Source organism: Natator depressus, chromosome 7, assembly GCF_965152275.1.
Source record: "Natator depressus isolate rNatDep1 chromosome 7, rNatDep2.hap1, whole genome shotgun sequence".
Taxonomy (NCBI): Eukaryota; Metazoa; Chordata; order Testudines; family Cheloniidae; genus Natator; species Natator depressus.
In genome coordinates this window covers 8,827,374-8,838,494 of record NC_134240.1, presented here as the reverse complement: position 1 = coordinate 8,838,494, position 11,121 = coordinate 8,827,374, and the positions used below count along the sequence as shown (strand labels likewise).

General features: G+C 40.3%; 1 protein-coding gene across 3 annotated transcripts in view; it reads left to right on the top strand.

Annotated features, from left to right (window-relative positions):
- Positions 1-8,417, top strand: part of EOGT (EGF domain specific O-linked N-acetylglucosamine transferase) — a 40,380-nt gene extending 31,963 nt beyond the window's left edge. For 2 of the 3 annotated variants that reach the window (XM_074957450.1, XM_074957449.1), the window contains exon 17: positions 4,582-8,417. In XM_074957450.1, the coding sequence (XP_074813551.1) occupies positions 4,582-4,719 (138 nt within the window). In that variant the 3' untranslated portion in view covers positions 4,720-8,417. Of the gene's footprint in view, positions 1-446; positions 492-4,581 lie in introns of those variants that run through there. The other variant, XM_074957452.1, reaches the window with a different exon arrangement.
- The last annotated feature ends 2,704 nt before the right edge of the window (positions 8,418-11,121 follow it).

Here is an 11,121-nt window from a genome sequence, read left to right as displayed (position 1 = left end):
GCTATTGTGTCAAGAGTAAAAGGGTGCATGGGTGGATTTCTGAGGATGGGAGAAATTAGAAAATGTTTGTGCACAGAGGAAATGGAGTCAGAAGAGAAGGACAGGGTAGTGCAACAGAGATCAATCACCAAATGGGGAATGAGGTGGAGGGACTGGAAGTGGACAGTAGGTGGCAGACTTCAAAATTGGTGGTAGAATAAAGAACAGGGGAGAGTGCATGGACAATGGTCATAATGGACCTTGTTGCCCTTCTCCCTAAAAAGGCTGCCTACTGTATTTTGGTAGAACAGGTTGAAATTTTTCAAATGTTTTGTAGAAAGTATTTCTTTTCTTTTCTTTTTTAATGAAAATATACACACTTGTTAAATTTCAATGAAACACCAAAATGAAATAATAGGTATTGATTTTTCCTTCTCCCACCCCTTGTTCCTTTTCTCCTCTTTCAGTAGCAATATGGGGGCAGAGTGTGTCGGTGGAGGGAGGAAACAGGAAGAGGAGCACAAATGAGACCCCCCCCCCAAAAATGAAAACTGGATTTTTTTTAAAAGTGTTCATGAAAAAATTAAAATACATTTTTTTTCCAAAACTTGTGGTATGAAAATTATTTTGATTTTTTAAAATTTTTTCCCCAGCTCTATCTTTGGTCAGTAGAATTAATAAGAACTATTTGGGAGAAAAGTATTCTAGAAAAAGGATTTAATGGGTTGTTATGAGGGTAGTGTGAAAAGTCACCTGTTTTTGAAGTTGATATGTGTTCTGCCATCATCATATTCCATGATCTTTTGAGTTCAACCTTATATTAGAGTCATAGAATATCAGGGTTGGAAGGGACCTCAGGAGGTCATCTAGTCCAACCCCCTGCTCAAAGCAGGACCAATCCCCAATTAAATCATCCCAGCCAGGGATGATTTATTGCTGTAGAGTACCAGTGATCCAGTTTTATTATTCTGTGATCTAGTTTTCCATTCGTAGATTCCATTCTTTTATTAACAAAAATTCCAAAAAGATTCTAAAACTTTTAATTTTTGAAACAAAACATTACTCAAAATAATGAAAGTTGTAACATTTTTGCTTTAACCAAGTAGGTGGGTTTTTCAGAGGTCTGCAGTAATCCTGCTGACCTGCACTCATTATAAATCTATTTTACTTTTGTCCTTGAGCGGACTTTTGATTTCCATATAGTTCCAAAGGAGAGTGCTTGCTTCAGAATGCACTAAAGACTACAGCACTAGATGGCACTAGAACTCTTCCAAATGTCTCATGTGATTGTGGCTCTTTAAATGGAATCTCATTATAAATGCAAAGAATCGACTCAGAGGCAAGTACAATAAAGCTACTCCTAGAGATGATGATGATTTTTGTTTTCCCCTCTTCCTATTTGTAGAGACAAATTGTCTGAAAAAATAATCTGGACAGTCTTCAGATTGAAGTGTGGTGTTCCTCAGATGCTGTAACATCTGAATTTTTTTCATTTCTTGATGCCTTGATGAAAAAACTTAGCTGGGCTTAGAAAACAATTTTCAATGAACTTTCTAGCACTCCTTTATTTTCTTGTGAAAGGGCATGTAGTACTAAACCACCACTTTTTAGCACTTAACACATTTCCTGTTCTGCTTGGAGGCCTCATTTCCGTTTATGCCACAGCGTTACCTAGCTTGCATGATCCATTATGTATCATCAACTACATAATTATCGCTACCACTTAGTTCGGTAGGGATTGTGCTTGATGAATGTGCACTTGGCGTGGTTGGGTTTAGAAATGAGGGCCGACTTTCACTCACAAATCAGAGTGAAAAGACTGCAGGACGGAACGCTTGCCCGCGTGGTGTTTTTATTATGAGGCAGCAGTAACTGAGTGGATTCATATTTGAAGAAAGATACTTGGATGGATTTGTGCTCTTCTTCAGAGAAGCTTGGGTATGGGGAACCTGCAGTAGGAAGGAAAAGGATTAAAGTAAAATTAACATATGCACCTTGACCCTGTAGGGTGTTGGTTACCTCCTGGGGGGTGCAGAATGTTCACAACTCCCACTTATTGTTTATAAAAGTCATTGACAGCTGAGATATCTCAGCACTTGGTACGATCACGCTCAAACTTTCTTTAGCTGAACGAAATAAAAGTAATGAAAGACAAGGGGGTCATTATTTTAATCAAAGGCAAGATGGGCCAAAACAAGGGTAGGCGTCTTTCATAATACAGTGTAAGCATTGTTAGGAGGTAGATGTTATGGCCAAAATGTTCACAATTAGGGTGACATCAGGCACCGGCACTGAGATTTCCAAAAACAGCCGAAGAGAGTGAGGCATTTAAATTGGAAAGAAATTCAAAACCTATTCCCTTGTCAGTAACACAAATGCTACACCTTTGGGTTATATGCAGAAAGCATGAAGGGATCACCGATATGCAGAAAGAGCAGTCTGCACTTAGAGTACAGTGTAACAAAAAAAAAAAATCCAGCACATTTTGCATAGTATTCATGAAGAAATTTAGCATGATATGAGTCAGTCCCTTTTCATCCAATGAAGACAGTAACTTTAACATTATCCTTTCTTGGCTGCTGTAGTCTAACAGGTATTTGGATGCAACACACTCACTGGAAGGGGATTTATTGCCAGCCCTCCCGCTGCCTACTTAGTAGCAACAGGAGGGAGGCAGAGTTCATAGAATCATAGAATATCAGGGTTGGAAGGGACCTCAGGAGGTCATCTAGTCCAACCCCCTGCTCAAAGCAGGACCAATCCCCAATCAAATCATCAAAGTTCATTTGGGGGGCTACCTAGCTGGTCATTGATTTGGGTTATTTAGTTTGGATGCTGAATGCCGTGGGCCAGAGTTCTTTTGCTAAGTTGTGCTTGCTCTTTGATTATCATAGCTCTGAGCATTTGGGGGGCAGGTAAAGTATACTGTTTGCTAATTTATAGCAGTCATGGAGACCAAACATTGGCTTGTCTGCAGCAAGGGAAGGTCGTTCCCAGGGCACAGTGGCAGTTGTATATTTTGTGCATAGGGTATGCTCCTCAAGACGCTCTGGAAGTTATTGTTTTCTCCTGGTGATTACAAGAGTTAGGCCTGAAAGGGGCAGAACTTGGCATGAAATGGCGAGGCCACCTTGAGCAGATTCTCACCAGGTGTATATCGTGATATTTCCACTTATATCCATGGAACTGCACCTGTCTTCATCAAGTGAGGGACTAGCCTTGATTATTAATCCATTTGTATTTGGGTTTGATGAACATTCATTTGCAACTTTGGTGGAGGCCTTAGGTGGGGGTTCCTGTTTTGATAAGTTTTGGGGCCTAATGATAATTGCAGGCTGGATTTTAATTGTCTGTAATGTTGAAACTTACTAATAAAGATGCAGCCTCCTTCTCCTGCACTGTGCTGCTGCCCACCGATTCATTTCGTGGGGCTTATCCGCGAACAGAGAACTACCATCTGTTAGGTGATAAAGGAGCAAGGTGTGTGCATGACAATGATTGTCATTGGACATCATTCATTATTCCATCAAGAATGTAGAGTGTTGGTCAATAAAAAGGCATGTTTATTGAGTTGACTGCTCTGAATTGTTTTTTTTCACCACTTACCATGCCAAGGCCCTGATAATATAATGAAATATGCCTTTTACCTCTCATTTCATCTTTGTCAAACTGACCGTACATTCTCAGTTTGTCATAATTGAAAGTACTTGAGCAGCATAAGAAAAATAACAATTAATCATGCCTTAGTGCAGAGGGATCTATGGAAGAGTCTGAGAGAGTCAGGACAGATGTTGCTAAATGAAAGTTTTCAAGACCAGATGAAAACGTTGTGTTGAAGAACATTGGTGAAAGGGTGAATCCCAAGCTCACTCAGAGCTGGGGAAGGTGTCTAGTGATTTCTCCTCCTTAGCCACCTTTACATGAAGAGTTGTATTCAGCCTCTCATCATTTATTTATCATGGTGTTAAGTTACTCTAAAGTATTTCATCTTCCCTTTCTGCCCTCTTACATATACATCCTTTGATGCATCATAATTCATTATTTAAGAAGCATGGATTCTACTTAACTTCTTAAAGCTGTTTTCCACCCTGTAGCTTAATGTTGTTGTTGGTCATTTGTATAATTATGTCAACAGCATTTCAACAGGCGACAAGTGTTGATGGTTAGTAAATCCCTCTTTCCTGAATTCCTCAACCCAGTTCCCATCCCCCACACACATCACCTGATGGTAATGAGGCATCAGTGTAGGCTTTTGAGACCTTTTTAAAAAAAACATGGAGGAAGGGCAGTGGGCCTTGCATGAGGCTACCTCCGGTGCTGAAATATGGTCAGCAGAGCACCTAAATATGTGCTTAACTTTATGGAGGAGTGCAAGTGCTTTGTTGAATAGGGATTGACTTAAGCACATGCTGAATCAGAGCCCAAATGTTCCTCTACAAAAAAAAAAAAAAAAAAAAATGGAATGGGTTAGTGGTGAATGCACCAGAGTGGGAATCAGGAGACCTGGGTTCTGTATTACTGGCTCTGCTGGAGACTTTCTTGGTCAAAATCAAACCCTGCAACTTTGGTCAAATTAAACCTTTCTGTGCCTTTGTTTCTCAGTCTGTGAAATGGGGAAGTCTTACCACACAGGAGTGGTTTGAAGCAAAATGCATTCATGTTTGTAAAGTGCAGTGGAATCCTCTGATGGAAGGCATTGTCGAGTACAGAGTAATCTCTGTTGACGTTGTTAATTACTAATTTGGATAATAGCTGTCAACAGAAAAAATCGCAGCTGAAGAATGCATCAGCACATCTTGAGGACTGAGAGCAGTGCTATAATGTGAACTGTGGTGAATAATCTATGTGTTCCTTGGGTATAGTGCTTGAATGAATGCCAAGTGCAGGCATTTGGTTTGTGTTTTTCCTGAAGCTTTACATGAAAACTCTGTGGGATGTGTGTGCAACAGGTTATCGTCTCTTCAAAGCAGATCTTAATTGTTCACCCTATGTCTTTTTCCTGACAAGAGAGAACTGCAGAATTAATCCAGTGCAGAATATTAAACATTTCATTAAAATACTGCTAAGTAAATCAAGAGTAACACAGATGCTCCAAATCTCCTTCCGGTGCCCTTGGTTGCAATACTGCCTTTGATATTATTCAGCATTTTTAACATTCAACCCTGTGGAAAAAAAATTGGGAACACTAGACCTTTTAATTCATGCTTCAAAGAAAACATTTCTGAATGTGATGTAATAAATCAGTCATTACTTACTAAGTAACCTTAAAGCTTTCTTTTTGAAATCAAGAATCCAGAGGAGAAATAGGGATTTTAAAAAATTGACAGCTTTCTGGGCATTTGATGTAAAGCCTATTTTATTGATCAGATTTCAAACCGTATTTGACATTAGTGCCATGCAGTGACATCAAATCAGAATGTTGTTCTCGCCTTAGAAACAACAGTAGAAAATATAGAATCCCCGTATGTCCCAGAAGCTTGATCTTTCTACAGAAGGGACTTACGGTAGTATTTGAGTATTTCTCAAATTCCACTGACTCAGCTGTCCACAAGCCAACATCTTTTCCTTAGTTTTTTCTCTAATGCAAACATTAGATCGTGAGTTTCTTTTTTTAGGGCTTTTGTGGATAGCCCCATCTTGATAGACCAACATTTACTTGTTCAGGATCTCTTTCTCTCTCGATTATCTAGCAACACATCTACACTGTTTGCATAACCAATATTCTTCAGCTTCTCAAATTAGTCAGGTTTTTTTCAATACAAAAATCCGTGTTGAAATGTCATAGAGCCATGAAGTTTAAGGCCAGAGGGGTCCACTAAATCATCTAGTCTGGGACCTGTATATCACAGGCCATCAGCATCACCCAGTGCACTAAACCCAACAACCAAAATGAGACCAGAGTAGTCTCCTATGGGCTGTAATACACTATTATGTGCCACAGACAGAGAAGTTGAGGTATCAAGGTGTACCAGTGTCTGTGTCCCCCCCCTCAATGGAAGGGAAATTATCACAGGAGATATATCCAGATAATCCTGGCAAGCAACCCAGACCCACAGGCTGCAGAGGAAGGCAAAAAATCCTTAAAGGCAGGTCAGATTGGCAGTGACAAGATTTTGGGATTTCTGTAGGATGGATACATCCATGGATTTAGCAGCCTGTACCATAAACTCTTGCATGCACTGGAAAATTGATCCTTTGCTGGAAATGCTTTTCAGCAACACTTCCCCCAAGTCACTTCCAGTTTTGGCTTAAGCATAAGGCCTTTTCTGTGTTAGAAACTGTAGAAATTGTGTTAATTAGCCTAACACCACTGAAACCTGTATTAGGACTGGTGGGATTTTTTTCTAGAACTTCCCACTGTATACGAGGCTTCAAACTAAAGCGCACACATCCATTTTAATAGTTTCACAGAAATGTACTGGAGGCTGGCCTTAAGCCTCCGTTTTGAAATGGTGTTAAAATTAATTTTGCCTGCTCTGCAGTTCACATTTAAAATGTGTTTGATCATTTTCAGCAATCGTTATTGTAGTGTAGACGAGGTTTAAGCAGCCAGGTGTGAGACCCTCAACACCATCCTCTATGGTATTGAACTACATCTCTTCACACTCTGAGATACAAGAGTACTGCTTTGATTCTCAAGCCTCTTGTGCGTTACAAATTTCCAACTGGGAAACAGAACCTAAATCTACAAGCTGCTATTCAGCATGATATTTCCAGTCTATTAAAATGGCATTTCTAGTGGCTGCATCTCAGCCAGATGGGTTTCAGAACTCAAAACACAACAAAAGTCACTTTTGTCTACTCAGAGAAGGCAGGGAAACAAAGTGAGTACCCCAAGTAGCAGAAAAAGGCAGGCAGAAGAAAAGCATTAAAATTATATACTATTAGCTTGAGGTGGGTTTTTTTTTTTTTTGCAGGACTAACTCTGTTTTCACATACCATCTGTGGTACAGGGGAAAGAAAGCCTATAAGGGTATTATTGTCCGTTGGATATGAAACAGCATACTCAAGTCAGATACAGCACACGGTCTCTAAGCCCTTCAGCGCATATTCATTCAGATCAAATTCTGCAATGTGGGTGTCTCTTCCCAGCTTCATGAAATGTGATAAACAAGCTGGAGCAGTTCAGATCATTCCCTCGCATTTTTCAACAATGAAAGTTGTCTCCCTGTTCACCTAGCTCTGTTGGGTTTCTTTGGAGTTCTTCTGTCTTCTCAAGTCTTTATCACTTACTTTTCACCCCCCTTGTCCAGCTCACTAACGAATGTATTAATCATTGGTGCAAATCATTTGGGCCTCTTCCCTCTTAACCCTTTTTCAATGTTGAAAACAGGCCATTTATGCCCCACTCTTTGTTTCGGTCTCTTAATCAGTTTCTGATCCACAACAGTACTTTGTTTTTCATACCATGGCTGCTCAGTTGTATCAATGGCCACTTGTGAAGGACTTTGTTCGAGACTTTTTGAAAGTCCACGTAATTTATATCTACCACTTCTCCTTAACCACTATTTGGGGATACACTCAAAGAATTCCAGAGTGGAAGCCACAATTTTCCTTTTACAGAGTCTAACGCTGAGTCTGAGGGTTTTAATTTACTCAATTTTGCCCTTAAGGATTTCTTGATTAGCTTCCTCTTTTCTTTTTTTTAATTCCCCCTTTCAAAAGTTGTCACCATACTCATTTTTAGCCCCATCCCTCCCCTAAATACATTGAATTTTATTATATTTTTGTCACTATACCTTACTGCCACTAATAATTTAATAACTGTAGTTATGACTTGAACTGTTTCCCATCATTCTCTCCATGGAGAAAGGGCTGGTTGGGATACTTCAGTTCAGGACTGAATTCCAATGTTTGGGACTCTGAAGCCTGATGGCAACTCCCTAAAGGATGGGACCACCCTGACCTGGATGTGGGTAGTGAGTTTTTCTGTGCATTGGAGTTTAGTAAAGTTCTAGCTATTCACTGAAACCATAGTCAGTTGTGGGGAAAATTTATTCCCCAGCCTCTCCATGGCAGCACAAATGACAGAAAGGCTGAAGATGTAATGACACTTGTAGTCGTATAAATTATTTACCGAACAATAGATAGAAGAATGCCATCTACTGCAGTGTGCTTAACGAATCTATAGCAAATTCTTCTGTAGTCATGCAAGATCATTTTAAATGCAATTTCTCCACCCAAGCATTTCTTGAAATATTTCTCAAGAATATTTTGATTGCCAGGAAACCAATTCCTATCATACTCTTAACATGCTGCTGGATATGACTGTTTATATGTATTGTCACTTTGAGGGAGGCTTGTGTCGTTGTTGCTTTTTAAATAAAACTGGTATATATTTTGTCTTAGAGATCTTCATTCTTTTGGGCACCCGTGTATTAAGCTTCCATGTTTTCTGGCATGTGCTGTTCATAGAAGTTCATCAGTTAGTAATAAAAAGGCACTAGGAAGAGAAAATATTTGGTGTTAATTTGTAATAGATACAATGCAAGCTCTCCCCACTTTGCTGACATTCTACTGTCTCGGTTAGTGAGGTTAGACTAAGGGGATTATAAAGGAATTCCTACCACTGGTTTTCCTGGAATAATCTTCTTTATGCAAGGGTCAAAAAGGATAGGGATTAATAAAGCAATTAGGAATCAGATACAACATGCCATTCTGTTTGCCTACTGTTTATAGAGTCCATTAAAGTGGGGGAGGGGGAATAAATCTAGACTGAAAAGGAAGGCCATTAACCATTTTAAATTGAACATAGTCACTAGCACAAAAAACCCCACAGTCCACTCTGTGGACTTCAGCACTTTTGCTGACCGTTAAGGGCTTGGTCCTAGTCCCACTGAAGTCAATGCACAGACACCTCGGGATCTCAGATCCACCTGTTGATAAAAAATAATCTCAAAATTAAACGTTGACAGACTTTTTAATGTGTCTCCCCCAAAAATGCAGATCGGCTGAGTATGTACATCTCTCCAGTGAGAGTTTTACTTTTTTACGTATGGAGCATGAGGTGTGGCCCCTCAGTTCTAATTTTCCTTTGGGTGTGCCACAAAGAAAGGGTTTGGCAGGACTTCATTAGCAGAAAGATTGTTGCCCTGGGTGATGCTGAGCAGTCATGCCTATGAGGAAAGACTTGGAAGGTTTGCTATGAAAAAAGGGTGTACAAATATTTGTCCTGGGAAATATTTTATTTAATATGTATTTGTATCACAGTATTGAGTAGAAGCTCCCATCAGCGTCTGGGACACCTCTTTGTGCTGGGCACTGTGCATTCACATAATGAAAAGATGGCCCTTGCCCCTAAGAGCTTATACCCTAAAGCCCTATCCTGCAAAGACTTTTGCACGTTTTTAACTTTACGTGCTCCTTGTGGTTCAGTTGACTTCAGTGGGACTACTCCTTTTCCATCAGATTAATCACATACGGTGTTTGCTGTATTGCCCTGTTGGAGCTGTTAAAGTTCAGGGCAACTGCACCATTATTCCCCGTTCTCTAGTCCAACAAGGGCACCCAGTGTAGGCTCCTGGCTCTTCAGCCTTCGCTGTCTTGCCTCTCTCTCTCTCTCTCTCTCCTGACCAGGGTAGTTTCAGGCTGCACAGCTCCCTGCCTACACTGTGAATTCCCCAGCAAAGTCAGACTCCCGAAGCTGGCCTGCGTTACTTTTTTCCTCAGAGATGGTAAACAGTGCAATTGCCACTGTTAAGTTACCACCTTCCTAAGCAAGCACATTTATTCTTAAGGTTAAAGCATTACAGAGAAAACCTTTTAAAAACAATAAAAGAATCTAGAGGCCTGCTAATGAGTTTACCAGCCAGCCCCTCCCCCCACGCCAGCAAGGCCTCTGGTTGGTAACCTTCAAACCTCACACAAGGGTTTCTCCTTTAGTCACAAATTGAGCCTTTGCTTGGAACTAGCACAAAAATGGGCCAAGTCCTTCCAACCCTTCCCAGGAAGAACTGCTTCCTCCCCCCTTGGACTGAAGGTGCTGTCCATATGTGAGATCAGAAGTGGGCCCTGAGTCAATTTAAACTCAGGCTACTTATTCAAAAGCCCTTTTCTTTGTATACTGGTCTCTGGAGAATCCAGTTTGAACCAGTAGATGCAAGTCTCTCCTGGGGGTGACACCTCTCTAGAGGTGTTACAATCTGAGTGAATTTGCCTAATCACCCACCACCATTCTTAGTTCCTGGAAGGCTGTGGTCCCCCTTCCCATGGAATTACAAACAATCCCTGGCCCACAAAGATGCATAAATATTTGCACTTTTAATACAATGAGCTTGTAAAATACTTAAACTTAATTCAGTAAGATTTAATTTAGTTTACTACAGTTAGTCCAGGGTATTGTGGGAAATTATTATATCTGTCACGGGGCCTAACTCAATCGCCTATGTAAACAAACTTCCTCCGTCAGAATTGTTAGCTGCCCCACTCTGAATTAGAACTGAAGTGCCACACGCCATGTTCCATACAGGGAAAAAAAAGTAAATCTAACACTGGAGAGAGACCTACACAGCAGTCTGCACATTGCCTTTCATTGTGCATAGGCCCCACTGCGTGAAGGTGAATTTCACCCAGAGTGCTGTGTCAGTCATTCAAACAGATCAGCAGCGTAAGACCAGAGAACTGAATTTTAGTTCTGCTGCACTGACTGTGTTATTATTCATAAAATGATAACATACAGCAGCAATCCAGATTACACCTAGAAGACACAGTAACTGCACTAGCTTTTGATTATGCCCACTCTGAGGTGCTTCTGTGCTAGAGGATTTTCAGGTTCTAGGAGGTTGGTATTAACTGTGATATACATGCAGATGATCATATAAAGAAAACATCTGTTAATAGTCTGTACTAAAAGCATTGTTACTTGAGTTAATTAAAAGATAATGTCAGTGCAATTGGACTGGGTGACTGTCTCCAGCACTAAGATAAATACTAAAAGAAAACCAAGGGGATTTGTAGAAAATAAATGTGGGAATGGTAGAATGCTTGTTTTCAGAAGTAGCAGGAGCCCACTCAGTCACACTGTTACATGTCATTAATTATATTAATATTCCATATGATGTGCAGCATATCTAACAAGAAAGAGTGAATGTGGCCCTTTCACTAATCTGGTGGGTTACTCTACATTTAAGTGGAGAAATGGGC